Genomic DNA, 15,068 nt, shown 5'->3' on the forward strand with positions numbered 1-15,068 from the left:
GCCGGCGTAAATCAAACCTGGTATTTACCGGCGGGACCAGGCGGCGTGGGCAGGCTCCGAGGTCCTGGGGGGGGCGCGGGGCGATCTGACCCCGGGGGGTTCCCCCCTCGGTGGCCTGGCCTGCGATCGGGGCCCACTGATCCGCAGGCGGGCCTGTGCCGTGGGGGCACTCTTTCCCTTCCACCTCCGCCACGGTCTCCACCATGGCGGAGGCGGAAGAGACTCTCCCCACTGCGCATGCGTGGGAAACTGTCAGCGGCCGCTGACGCTCCCGCGCATGCGCCGCATGTCCACGCCAGCTGGCGGGGCAACAAACGCCATTTCCGCCAGCTGGCGGGGCGGAAATCCCTCCGGCGTCGGCCTAGCCCCTCAATGTTGGGGCTCGGCCCCCAAAGATGCGGAGCATTCCGCACCTTTGGGCCGGCGCGATGCCCGTCTGATTGGCGCCGTTTTTGGCGCCAGTCGGCGGACATCGCGCCGTTGGGGGAGAATTTTGCCCCAGATCTTCTCAACAAATTGGTCTTACACATTAGGCTTTATATAAAAAAATGTATAGAACTGAAATGGTTACAATTTTTTATTAATCAGGAAATTCAGTTTGGATTTTCGAATGACTCAACTGATCAGGTGGTTAAGTAGAGCTGAGTGCAACATGCCTGCATCGTCACAATACAGTGTTAAGCACTTACTCCCTGAACATGCCATTAATGTACTATTCCACTGTAATTACAGTTTTACGTACTTGTGATACCAGAAAACCTTCATATCCTCCATGTAGTACATCAAGAAGGACTGAAGCCTGATTCCTTCTGGGGTGCATTTTATCTTCAGTTCAGAAGCAGACAGCCCTGAAAGGTAACACAACTTAAAACTAGTACACGCACACATATATTAAGATTCAGTATTTCCTTAAGCTCATGTGAAACATTGTGCAAAGTAAAATAAAGAGCATCAAAAATGTTTAGCTTGCTGGGGGACTGTCCCGTTTTGAAATATTTAGGTACCTGGAATAATTTGTTTTTGTTCATTATCACTGATTAGCTTTGAAATAAATAGTGATATACCGCACAGAATTCACAAAATGCAAGAGCTGCTTGTGGTGGCAATAATCGCAAGCTCATGTAGGCACTGCATTGACATGGAATGAACGTATTCTGGCTCCCCAGCGTCGCATTTGGGGGTAATCCAATGATGCACTGGGGAATCCCTCTAGGAATTTCCCAGGTAAGGATTTCCCCGGAAATTGCCGTGAAGCGCTAACTCCCTCTGACAATTGCGCTGAGCTGGGAACCATCCAACAAAAGCAATTTAAATCATTAACTTCGAATGGTTCTGCCAGTTTTACCCAGATGGTTACTCTGAAAGAGATAGATGGAAAAAAATCATTTCTAACTCCAGAGTAACTAGTTAAACATCCAGACCGAGCCTCACGCACGCATGACCCACTCCAACGGATTCCCTACACCATGCCCACCCCCGACCTGCCCGATACCAACTCCCAACCCAGCCTCCTGCATCCCCCTTCCCATCCCCCCTCCCATTGTCATACCTAACACCCCCCCCCCCCCCCACCCTCCCGCTCCCCCACCAGGCCTGACCTCCTCACCCTTGAGACCTGACCCAATGCTACCCCCACTCCCGGTCCGACACAGCACCCCCCCCTTCCCCCTTCCTGACATGATCCAGCACCCCCCCTTCCTAACATAACTGCCCACCTCGGACCCCCCCTCCCCCAAACGCAGGACCTCCCGGTCCATTCCAACCCGCCCAAACTCTCCTGACCCAACCCTTGTAACGTAATCCCCGCTCCCCCCAATCCTCACCCCCATTTAGAGTCGTAAAAAGAGAGCATTTCTTTCTTCCCTGCACCCCAGTTACTCCACGCCAATGCAGCCAGGGACACGCTTCGCTGCTCCTGTCTCACCCAGCCTGAGAGAAGAAGGCTGGGCGGGACAGCGGATTTGGAACTTCAACAAGGGTAAGTCCATCCAATATGGTGACAGTAATAACTTGCAGGGGACTCATCCAGCTGCGGATGATTATTTCCCGTACTCATTGGAACTGTATAAAAGCTCAGGCACTGTACAGCTGTTGAGAAAGGTGAGCGGACCTGGTGAGGTGTAACCAGGTCTGGTGTAGGCAATGTTGTTGCTGAATAAAAAGACTTTAAGAAACTCGTCGGACACCCCTCGCTTCATTTAAGTAAGTCGCCAGAGATTGCCACTCTGAGGAAGTTACGGATCAGTTCTGGGTCCTCTGCTGTTTGTGATATTTATTAATGACTTGGATGAGGGAGTTGAAGGGTGGGTCAGTAAATTTGCAGATGATACGAAGATTGGTGGAGCTGTGGATAGTGAGGAGGGCTGTTGTCGGCTGCAAAGAGACATAGATAGGATGCAGAGCTGGGCTGAGAAGTGGCAGATGGAATTTAACCCTGAAAAGTGTGAGCATGTCCATTTTGGAAGGACAAATATGAATGCGGAATACAGGGTTAATGGTAGGGTTCTTGGCAATGTGGAGGAGCAGAGAGATCTTGGTGTCTATGTTCATAGATCTTTGAAAGTTGTCACTCAAGTGGATAGAGCTGTGAAGAAGGTGTGCTAGGATTCATTAGCAGAAGGATTGAATTTAAGAGCCGTGAGGTGATGATGCAGCTGTACAAAACCTTGGTAAGGCCACATTTGGAGTACTGTGTGCAGTTCTGGTCGCCTCATTTTAGGAAATATGTGGAAGCTTTGGAAAAGGTGCAAAGGAGATTTACCAGGATGTTGCCTGGAATGGAGAGTAGGTCTTACGAGGAAAGGTTGAGGGTCCTAGGCCTTTTCTCATTAGAATGGAGAAGGATGAGAGGCGACTTGATAGAGGTTTATAAGATGATCAGAGGAATAGATAGACAGTCAAAGACTTTTCCCCGTGTAGAAGAAACCATTACAAGGGGATATACATTTAAGGTGAATGGTGGAAGATATATGGGGGAATGTCAGAGGTAGGTTCTTTACCCAGAGAGCAGTGGGGGCATGCAATGCACTGCCTGTGGAAGTAGTTGAGGGGCTGGTTTAGCACAGGGCTAAAGAGCTGGCTTGTAAAGCAGACCAAGGCAGGACAGCAGTAAGGTTCAATTCCCGTACCAGCATCCCCGAACAGGTGCCGGAATGTGGCGACTAGGGGCTTTTCACAGTTACTTCATTTGAAGCCGACTTGTGACAATAAGCGATTTTCATTTCATTTCATTTTCAACATTAGGGACCTTCAAGCGGCTATTGGATAGGTACATGGGTTACGGTAGAATGATGGGGTGTAGATTAATTTGTTCTTAATCTAGGACAAAAGTTCGGCACAACATCGTGGGCCGAAGAGCCTGTTCTGTGTTGTATTTTTCTATGTTCTATGTTCTATGTATAAATCAGTAACATGGAGCGCCACAAGATCCAAGTTGAAAATATAGTCACTTACCACTGATTTTGCTGATTTCCTGGACAATTTCTTCATACACTGAAATAGAGAACATAATCCATTTTTTTAGTTTATTATACTTCGTGAATGTTTAGTACGATTGTATGAAATTCATTACTTGTTTACCGAGGCAGTAGCCTGTTTAGTTAAACGTTAACTGTTCATTGGGAAACATTCACTTAACCATAACTTCCCATGGTCAATGTCCCTACATGACTGAAAAGGACTATAAAGCACATAAAATCACAGAATCATAGCCACACAGAATGATCGGCAATGTCTGTGTCAGCTCTCTGCAAGAGCAATTCATCTATTGCTACTGCCCCACCTTTTCCCCAGTAGTCTTGCAAATGTTTCCACCTCACATAAAGATCCAATTCTCTTTTGAAAGCCAAAATTGCAGCTGCCTCCGCCAAACTCTCAAGCAGTGCATTCAAATTCCCAACCACCTGATATGCAAAACATTTTTTTCCCTCATTGCTTATTTTGCCAGTCACCTTAAATTGGTGATCTCCAGTTCTCAATTTGTTCACCAATGGGAACCATTTCTCCCGATCTACTCTGTACAGCCTCCTCATTATTTTGATCACTCCGAAACAAATTTCCACTCAATCTCCTCTTCTCCAAGGAAAACAGTCCCAGCTTGTCCAGTCTACCGACATTGTAATAACTCCCATGAGACCCACGGGGATTGATTCCCCCTCCCCCCGTGGAATAAGAGCCCTCCGCTAAGGGGCCATGGTCGAGCATCGGGGCTCATCAAGCCCCATTGATAAAAGCTGGCCAGAAAGGGAACTAGCATCTTCAGCTGGCCCCGGCTGGGACTAGTTGTACTCCCTGCCGCTTTGCGATTTGCTTTGAGTTGTTGAATAAACCTTTCTTTTTGAATCCTTCTCGGGATTCCTGTGAATGTGATATGCATAAATAAAGGGGCAGCACGGTAGCATTGTGGATAGCACAATTGCTTCACAGCTCCAGGGTCCCAGGTTCGATTCCGGCTTGGGTCACTGTCTGTGCGGAGTCTGCACATCCTCCCCGTGTGTGCGTGGGTTTCCTCCGGGTGCTCCGGTTTCCTCCCACAGTCCAAAGATGTGCAGGTTAGGTGGATTGGCCACGATAAATTGCCCTTAGAGTCCAAAATTGCCCTTCGTGTTGGGTGGGGTTACTGGGTTATGGGGATAGGGTGGTGGTGTGGACCTTGGGTAGGGTGCTCTTTCCAAGAGCCGGTGCAGACTCGATGGGCCGAATGGCCTCCTTCTGCACTGTAGATTCTATGAAAGCTGCTCATCTTTCAAACCAATCTGCTGAATCTTTTTTGTACCCTAATGCCTTCATAGTTGCTCAGAACTGCATGCAATACTCCTGCCAAACCGGAACCAGGGTTTTCTATAGGTTTATCGTAACTTCTGTTTTTGCATCCTCCACCCCTGTTAAAAAGCCCAGAATCCCATCTAATTTACTAACCATCCTCTCCACCTGCCACCTTCAATGGTTTGTGCACATATACCCTCAGGTCCTTTTCCTCTTGCACCCACTTTAGAATTGTACCATTTATTTTATATTGCGTCGTTCCATTCTTCCTACCAAAATGAACCAATTTACACTTCCCTGCATTAAACATCCTCTGCCACTTGTCTGCCCAGCCCAGCAGCCTGCCTCTGTCTTGTTTAAAACTTATCCTCCTCCCAAGTCACAAATTCACCCCTCAAAGTTTTGGGTAAAGTTTAAAGACTAAAGAGGTCATTTTCTGAGGTCGTACCACTGCCTATGAACCCGAGCTGCTGGCAGGGCTTATTGCAGAATCATGAGCAAAACTACACTATCTCTTAAGTAAAAGAAATATAGTTATGGTTTATTTTACTTGCTGTTTCCACAAATAGAGCCGGTTCCTGCTCCTTTATACTCAGGTAACAGTTCTAAAGTGGATGTAAATCAACTGGAGAAATGAAAGGAAATGCAATTACTCCGCTCCTCCTCACGCTCCGGCTCCAGTATGCTCTTAACATGGGGAGGGAACTGATCCACACTAAGTGAATTAGGTTTTCCTTATTGGGCCACCAATGCTGGACCAGAAGCCCAAAATCAAAAAGATCTAATTGATGAAGTCAAACAAACTGATATATATGTACCTTTGCCAGCCACATCTAGGACAGTGATATCCTGCCCTTTGTCATCTTTCAGTGTCATCTTATACTCTCCCATGTCCTTTTTAGAGAACTAAAAATAAAAGAGATTCCTTCATTAGAAACTGCAGACAACTCTACACAATGCTGCAGTGCCACAGGGCAGATTGCAGCAGTAACACGTGACACCAAGCAGTTAACAAATATAGCTTCAATCCTCATTCCATCATTCTCCATCGGAGAGGGGGGCAACTCTACAGAGGGCATAGAAAAGTGGAGAAGTTATTCTTGAAATGTCATTCTGGGGATGATGTGTTAGGCAGGTAGGTTCGATGTGGACTGCACTCGATGCAGGGAAGCTAGAAACAGACATCTAAAACTGGAGAAGATCCAACACTGTTTTATTCAACGATAGAACTGATATATATATTCAGCTGTGGGTCGACACTATACTGAACTGACTGGAGACCTTGTAGCAGCCTGACCAGACTTACTAGCTACCGCATGGTGTTTGCACTTGTTAGTTCGTGGGCTCCGACTGTTTCAGTGGCTGGGTCCCGAGAGAGCGGGAAACCTAGTGCCCTCTGGCTTTATAGTGGTAGTGTCCTGTCTGGTGATTGGCTGCACTGTGTTGTGTGCTTACTGGTCATCCTGTGTGTCAATCACTGCCTGTCTGCATCTCATTATAGACATGAGTGGATATTATGTCATCTCCCCCCTTTTTTTTTTAGATAAATAAATACTAAGATGTGCGTGCGTGTATATATATATATATATATGCCTGACTATATACAAAAGGTGTCTAAATGAACGTATATACATAGGAAGGTGTCGATATTGCAGATGCATGGCAAACGAAACAATATTTACAGAGGTTAAATCGATAAAGTCACAAAATGTACAAAAGTTCAGTCTACAGATTCAGTCTTTGTGATGGGCGACGAATTCTTGTCGATCGCCAAAGAGGTGGATCAGGAGCCGCCTGCACGTGGATAGGCGGGATCGCTGCTATCGCGGTGGACGCATGGGCTGGCAGGATTGCTGGTAGCTCGGTGACCTCGTGGCAGGGTACGTCAGGAGGAAGCATCGTAGGCGGCGGGACACCTCGGTCAGGTAGTGGGCGTGGAACTCTTTGCAGTGCCCGTCTGTTGCGCCGTAGCAGGGAGCCATCAGCCATGTGGACAAGGAACGATCTTGGGGCCACTTGTTTGATCACAACAGCTGTGGCTGACCAGCCGCTCTCAGGCAACTGGACACGAACATGATCAGTTGGGGCCAGCTCGGGTAAGTCCGTGGCATGAGCATCGTATGTGGCCTTCTGTTGGGCCCGTGACTGCTGCATTTTCTGTAAGACCGTGAGGTGGTTAAGGTCTGGAACATGGATGGCTGGAACCGTGGTCCTCAGAGTGCGATTCATGAGCATCTGCGCTGGAGACAACCCAGTGGACAGTGGGGATGCCCTGTATGCCAGCATCGCCAGGTTGAAGTCGGAGCCTGAGTCTGCAGCTTTGCACGGCAGCCACTTTACAATATGGACCCCTTTCTCGGCCTTCCCGTTTGACTGCGGGTAGTGGGACTGGAGGTTACGTGACGGAAGTTGTAGGACTGTGCAAAATCAGACCATTCCTGGCTGTAAAAGCAAGGACCGTTGTCGCTCATTACCGTGAGTGGAATCCCATGCCTAGCGAACGTTTCTTTGCAGGCTTTGATTACCGCCTTCGACGGGAGGTCGGACAGTTTCACCACTTCTGGGTAACTGGAGAAGTAGTCGACCAGGAGTACGTAGTCACGCCCCTTGGCATGGAAAAGGTCTACACCTACTTTGGACTACGGAGAGGTCACGATCTTGTGCTATTGCAACGTTTCCTTGGGTTGAGCTGGTTGAAACTTCTGACAGGTAGGGCAGTTGACGACTGTGTCGGCAATGTCCTGGCTGAGGCCCCGCCAATAGACCGCCTCCCGAGCTCTGCATCGGCATTTCTCGACCCCAAGGTGACCCTCATGGAGTTGGCCCAGCACCATAGCCTGCATGCTCTGAGGAATTACGATCCTGTTGTGTTTCAGAAGGATTCCCTCCACCACCATCAGGTCGTCTTTTACGTTATAGAACTGGGGACATTGTCCCTTCTGCCAGCCATTGGTAAGGTGCTGCATCACACACTGTAGCAGAGGATCCTTGGCCGTCTCCTCATGAATTTGGACCACCCAGACCATTGTGGTGGAAGGCAGCGCAAGTGTAGTTATGATGCCCACCCAGTATGGGGACGTGAGGCACTCAGCATCAGGGTCCGTTGGGCTGTTGGGATCGGAATCTGGCATGCCTTGTTGTATTGAGCGGACACTTCTGCTCCGCAGCTGGGATCGCTGGCTGCTGAGCGGTGGAGCAGATCTGCAAAGGGCTGCGTAGTGGCCAAGCTTGCCACACTGTAGACACCGGTGTCCTTTTGCCAGACATTGCCGCTTTAAATGGGCGGACACGTCATGACGCTGAAGTCAGCACGTTCCGTGTGCCATCGCGCATGCGCAGTGCGGTCGGTCGACGTATGCACCTGCGCAGTCGGGTTGTCGGGCTCGTCGTCCACTCGGTCGTGGCGCGCCTGCGCAGGGTCCCGGGAAAAGCGTGCGAAACGGCCACTCTCCTCGATGCTCAGGCCCTGCATTTGTGCAATGCCCTGCACCCTTTCTGCCCCGTGGGAGGTCAGCTTCGCAGTTTCTGCCGCCCTGATGTGGGAGTAACGATTCTTGGCATGCTCATGGACAACGCATGTCTCGATAGCGACAGAGAGGGTCAACTGTTTGACTTTCAGGAGCTGCTGCCGCAGGGAGTCGGAGTGGACCCCGAAAACGATCTGATCCCAGATCATGGAATCAGCCGTCGAGTCATAGTTACATGACTGCGCTAGGATGCGGAGATGGGTCACGAAGGACTGAAAAGGTTCATCCTTACCCTGAAACCTCTGCTGGAAGATGTACCGTTCAAAGCTCTCATTCACCTCAATGTCGCAGTGGCTGTCAAACTTCAGCAGGACTGTTTTGAATTTTGTTTTGTCTTCGCCGTCAGCGAACGTAAGGGAGTTGTAGATGTGGATGGCGTGGTCCCCCGCGGTGGAGAGAAATAGCGCGATCTTCCTGGCATCCGATGCTGCTTCGAGGTCGGATGCCTCGATGTACAAGAGGAACTTTTGCTTGAAGATTTTTCAATTGGTGCCGAGGTTGCCGGAGATGTGGAGCTGTGGGGGAGGCTGGATGTTTTCCATTTCACTGGATGGCTGCTTGCTGGTCAATGCTGATTTACTCGAGGTAGGTCCGTCAAGATCAGTATCACTCTGGTACCATGATGTGTTAGGCATGTAGGTTCGATGTGGACTGCACTCGATGCAGGGAAGCTAGAAACAGACGTCTAACACTGGAGAAGATCCAACACTGTTTTATTCAATGATAGAACTGATATACATATTCAGCTGTGGGTCGATACTATACTGAACTGACTGGAGACCTTGTAGTAGCCTGACTAGACTGACTAGCTACAACATGGTGTTTGCACTTGGTAGCTCGTGGACTCTGACTGTATCGTGGACTCTGACTGTCTCAGTGGCTGGGTCCAGAGAGAGCGGGAAACCTCATGCCCTCTGGCTTTATAGTGGTAGTGTCCTGTCTGGTGATTGGCTGCACTGTGTTGTGTGCTTACTGGTCATCCTGTATGTCAATCACTGTCTGTCTGCATCTCATTATATACATGAGTGGATATTATGACAGGGGACACACTAGGTCCATGTGTGGCAGCACTTGGAATCAGGTCTTTTGACCAGTTGATGGTTAGGCCTCCTTATTGTCGGAATCTGACTTTTAGTCGGGAAATGTGTTTCAGGATACTGAGCAAGTCCTAACACACAGATAGATATGTTGTATTTATCCCGGAGGTTTAAACTTCCAATGGGTTGATTTCTGCTGTCCTGGACCTTCTGCAAATATCTCTTGACACTGAGCTCAGTGTCCGAGACTCAGTCCGGATATGCAGGACTTACCTGGATACTTACCTGGAAATGTTACGCCGGTTAATACTTGGTCTAACTCAGAGATCAGCCAACATAACTAAGCACCATACCGAGCTTCCCATCACCCCTAACCTGACCCAACAACCCCCTTTCATCTGTCTGCCCACTGACTCGACATGGGTACCCTCCAACCCGACCTGACTATCTCCCTATTCCACTATCCCCGACCTGACCCGGCTGACACCCCAACTGATCTCTATTCCACCCAAATAGCACACTCACTAACCCACTGAAAGACCCGAGACCCTTTTAAAAACCTACTTGAGTATAACAGCTAATGCCATGAAAATAGATTGTCCTCTCTTTGAGATTGAAAACAGAAAATGCTGTATCAACTCAGCAGGTCTGGCAGCATCTGTGAAGAGAGGAACAGGATTAACACTTCGAGTCCAGTCACCCTTCTCCAGAATTGTCATTATCAATGGACTCAAAACATTAACTCTCTCTCCATAGGTCCTGCCAGACCTGCTGGTTTTATCCAGCATGTTCTGTTTTTATTTCAGATTTCCAGCATTTGCAGCATTTTGTTTTTCTCCCCTCTTTGACCACCCTCTCCTACGCTTGCCTGTCTTCTGCAGGGATGTAGTGCAGATCCTTTTTTTTAAAAAAAGATTCATTTTTGAGGAATTTGGGCTTCGTTGGCGGGGCCAGCTTTTGTTGCTCATCCCTAATTTCTATTGAGAAGATGGTGGTGAGTTGCCTTGTTAAACCGCTGCAGTCCATGTGGTGTAGGTAAATCCACAGTGTTGTTAGGGAGGGAGTTCCAAGATTTTGACCCAGCGACAGTGAAGGAATGATGGTATATTTCCAAGTCAGGGTGGTGAGTGACTTGGAGGGGAACTTACAGGTGATGGTGTTTCCATGTGTCTGCCACCCTTGTCCTTCTATTTATTTATTTTTTTTAGAAATGCCCGCCTCTCCTGATTGGCTCAGCCCATTCGCTTTCTTAAATTGGACAGTGTGCCAATCAGGAGGCTGTTGCCAGGAAAATTGCTAAGCAAGTCCTGCTTCCAGCAAGTGCTGAGTCAGGACCTCCAATCCGTCCCAATATTAGACTTCTGAAGTCCTACAAATGGTGTCATAGAAATGCATGGAGACTTTATTTTGCCATCCAAGCTGTGGTCAATTCCTCTTTTACTTTTACTGAAACTACGACTGCAGAGGAAAAATACAACTGTCAAGTTCCTTTTTGATGGGTGAATGCTCTATTTTTAGTTTATCATTAACTGTGAAAAATAATTCAGCAATTACAGATGTTTTAGTAGCACAAAAATATATACCTAATATGGATATGGGGCAAAATGTTAGGGAGGTGGGATGGTTTAACCTCCCCCACCCCCAGAAGCACCCGCCCTATTTTACTTGTCCTCCCTTCCAAAAACAAGCCCTATGGATACACAGAAAATGCAGCTCGTGATCTTTCTGTTATAAGTTTGCTATGAATTCTTTCCATAAGCACAGATGCCAATAATTGATTTGAATAAAGTAAGTTAGCATGAAACCATATTCTGCCTGGTTAATAACACGTCATTAGTGAAATTACTCAGACTTTACACAACATTCTTTTTGTGCCACACTGTTTGACAATACACTTTACCTCAGGAATACGCAGCTTGCTGTCTCCTGTCTGAGGATTAGGTGGTTCCTCGGGGACAACTGCTACAAAATCTTTATACCAACCGAACACAGTTTCTTTCTTTGTATTTGCCACCTGTAGCACACAATTGAAATAAAGCACTTGAATTAACAGGCGGGACTGTAGGTCAACAGAATTGCAATGATGAACTTCCAAGATATTTTTCTATATTGGTCATTCAACCAAAAATGACGTGGCCATCAATAAATTTCATGCATTCTGTATATTGATTTTCTCAGTGTGGGTGAGAGGGAAAAAAGTTGCCAACTTGAAAAATTGGAACATTTCCCAAAATGTGCAATTTTTGGTTCTGTACTCTTTCAGCTTTTCAAGGACGTTATCCTTGTTCTTCCATATTTATTGATGACAGATGGAAGACAGGCAGAAATCCCAGAAATTTATTGACACCACAACTGGTTGGTCGCTTTAACCATTAAGATTTACAACAGCAACATGGATTTATATAGCACAGGGGTTCGCAAACTGGTTCAGGAGCCAAATATGGCTCTTTTGTTGTCTGCAAAATACCTGCAACTTTTAAAACTAAATACAGGGTTAAAGAGGAGAGGACCAAAAGTTCAAAACCTGAGCGAGAGAGGAGAGGTCTGAGAGTTCAACAACAGAGTGAGTGGGGAGTGGAGAGTTCAAATATAGTGAGAGGAGAGGTCTGAAATACAGAGCGAAAGAGGAGAGATCCGAGAGTTTAAATACAGTGGGTGAGAAGAGGTTTGAGAGTTCAAATATAGTTCAAGAAGGGACATTTTGAAAGATTACAAATGTTTTATGATTCACATTCAGAGAGAGCATCCAAATAACAGCCTTGAATTGCAGAAGCTGGCTGGGTTTGTCTGAGCTACTGGTGGAGTTCAAGTCTCCCTCAATGTTTCATTGATGCTACTATTAATCATCATGTCCCTTATCAATAATATTAAAATAAAATAAAATTTTAACTCTGAAGAGACATATGGGGCGTCATTCTCCGACCCCCCGCCGGGTCGGAGAATGGCCGTTGGCCGCTGTGAATCCCACCCCCGCCCCCGGCGAAGTCTCCGGTAACGGAGATTGGGCGGGGGCGGGAATCGAGCCGCGCCGGTTGGCGGGACCCCTGCTCAATTCTCCAGCCCGGATGGGCCGAAGTCCCGCCCAGAAATTGCCTGTCCCGCCGGCGTAAATCAAAGCTGGTATTTACCGGCGGGACCAGGCGGCGTGGGCGGGCTCCAGGGTCCTGGGGGGGGCAATCTGACCCCGGGGGGGTGCCCCCACGGTGGCCTGGCCCACGATCGGGGCCCACCGATCCGCGGGCGGGCCTGTGCCGTGGGGGCACGCTTTCCCTTCCGCCTCCGCCACGGCCTCCACCATGGCGGAGGCGGAAGAGACTCCCTCCACTGTGCATGCGTGGGAAACTGTCGGTGGCCACTGACGCTCCCGCGCATGCGCTGCATTTCCGCGCCAGCTGGCGGGGCAACAAACGCCATTTCCGCCAGCTGGCGGGGCAACAAACGCCATTTCCGCCAGCTGGCGGGGCGGAAATCCCTCCGGCGCCGGCCTAGCCCCTCAATGTTGGGGCTCGGTCCCCAAAGATGCGGAGCATTCCGCACCTTTGGGCCGGCGCGATGCCCGTCTGATTGGCGCCGTTTTTGGCGCCAGTCGGCGGACGTCGCGCCGTTGGGGGAGAATTTCGCCCATGGACTCAAAACATGGGGTTGGATTTACTGACTACCCCATTCGGCCCGTGGAGGTGGCCCACAAGCGGGATTTACTGTTCGCGCCGTTGTCAACAGGATTTCCCGATGACAGTACCCCCCCCATCGCCGGGAAACCCGTGCGCTGCGTGGGACCGGAATTTCACATCGGTGTGAACAGCCGGTAAATCTCGGCCTTTATAACTTTATTTCTCTCTTCACAGATGCTGCCAAACCAGCTGAGGTTTACTAGCATTGTCTGTTTCTGTTACCAATATTATTTAAATTGTACATTTTCAGTTATACTTGCCCTTTGTTGACCACCTGTTCTCAGTTTTGATGTAGTTTGGCTCTTTGGTTTGAAAAGGTTGCCGACCCCTGCTCCATTATCATAGTAGAAGGTTATGGGGCACTCCATAGGATTGTATTCAGACTAGGTTTGGCACTGAGCCACAAAGAGCTACTAGCTAAGCTTGGTCAAAGAGGTAAGTTTTAAGAAGCATCAAAAAGGAGGCTAGAGAACCAGGAACCAGTGTTAAGGGTCATAGGTGAATGGAACTTGACATGCATTTGGATACAGGCAGCAGAGATTTGGATGGGTTGAAGTTTATGGAGGGTGGAAGGTGAAAGACTGAGGGGATAATGCTTGTGGAGTTTGTGCTTCTGTCAACCTTTGTCAAGCTAGACTCCTGTTTAATTTGCTTTGTCATGGAAATCCAAGAAATTGGAATATATTTTTTCTGATAATGTGGCCTCTTAATGTCCAAAGATGTGCAGGTTAGGTGGTGTTGCAGGGATAGGGCGGGGGAGTGGGCTTAGGTGGGGTGTATTTGCAGAGGGTCGGTGCAGACTAGTTGGCCGAATGGCCTCCTTCTGCATGGTAGGGATTCTATGGATTCTGGTTATATATTTTACAACTGTGGAAATATGTAAGATAATTATGGAAGGGACAGAGTGGTTGTGTGAATGGAACTGGAGAATTTGGTATGTTAATGAGCCTAGCAACATTGCAAACAGGTGTTTACCTCAGGCAATTTAGTAGCAATGGGGACTGAACATGAATAGATTTGAATAGGTCGTTAAGATTTCAAAAGAGATACAAGAATTGGATTGGATTGATTTATTGCCACGTGTATTGAGGTACGATGAAAAGTATTGTTCTGCGTGCAGCTCAAACAGATCATTCCATACATGATAGCAGATGCAAGAAGAGGATCTGTGTGAGAGAGCTCGCAGAAAATCCCTATGCTCCGGCGCCATCTTGAGGTTATCCCCAATGAGCGTGAAGGAAAGGTGTTTTAGTTAAGTGTACTTCCAGTTTGCTTTATTGTTGTTTTTCTGTTTCTTAATAAATATTTATTTTATTCAAATCATGACAAAGTGTCAGGGATATAATTCTCTCCTTGTATACAAATCACAAAATAGAGTTGAGGGTAATTGTTTCAAGTTTCCCTTCTGGGATTAAAGCTATTTTTTTCTTTCAAACCAAATTTGCTTGAAAATTTTTCCTGCATATAAATATGGGTCGTATCTTGCTGAAGTTTGATTAATAATGAGATTATCATAAAAACGCGAGCATAATCTTTCCACCACCTTTGAGTAACATCATTTAAAATTCCTAAGATTACTATTTTTAAAAAACTCTCCTGTCAACACAAGGTGGATGTGCAAAATGACCACCGATACCCATCTGCCCATGCACACATCCAGACATGCGCAGAAAGCCAATATGTCACTTTGCTACACCCAGCCTGTCAGTGCCCCTCTGCACATGCATCAAGGACACCATCACGCACATACATTTCTCTCTATTAAATTTAATCTACTATGTGTATCTATTTCACCAGTCTGTCTAGGTCCTCTTGAAGTCTATTCCTAACCTTCTCAGATTACTTCATTTCCAAGCTTTGTGTCATCTGCAAACTTAAAAACTATTCCCCCTCTCTCCAAGGCTTGGGGGCACCAACGTATATTTTTCTCCTGTCTGACAAACAACGGTCCACAATTAGTTTCTGCTCTCTGGCCCTTAGCTGCTCCTGTCCCTTACATTTCATAGACTTTAATCTTGCTAACAAGTCCATTGTGTGGTACTTTATTCAATGCCTTTTTAAAGTCCATA

The 15,068-nt window shown here is 47.6% G+C and overlaps 1 protein-coding gene across 6 annotated transcripts in view; it reads right to left on the reverse strand.

The window, feature by feature from the left end:
* Positions 1 to 15,068, reverse strand: part of myom2b (myomesin 2b) — a 190,222-nt gene that overhangs the window by 63,385 nt on the left and 111,769 nt on the right. For all 6 annotated transcript variants that reach the window (XM_072498615.1, XM_072498614.1, XM_072498616.1 and 3 more), the window contains 4 exons: positions 11,229 to 11,342; positions 5,583 to 5,670; positions 3,454 to 3,492; positions 743 to 848 (listed from right to left, as the gene is read on the reverse strand). In XM_072498615.1, coding sequence (XP_072354716.1) covers positions 743 to 848; positions 3,454 to 3,492; positions 5,583 to 5,670; positions 11,229 to 11,342 — 347 coding nt within the window. The remainder of the gene's footprint in view (positions 1 to 742; positions 849 to 3,453; positions 3,493 to 5,582; positions 5,671 to 11,228; positions 11,343 to 15,068) is intronic.

This window comes from Scyliorhinus torazame, chromosome 4 (genome assembly GCF_047496885.1).
Source record: "Scyliorhinus torazame isolate Kashiwa2021f chromosome 4, sScyTor2.1, whole genome shotgun sequence".
NCBI classification, from domain to species: domain Eukaryota; kingdom Metazoa; phylum Chordata; class Chondrichthyes; order Carcharhiniformes; family Scyliorhinidae; genus Scyliorhinus; species Scyliorhinus torazame.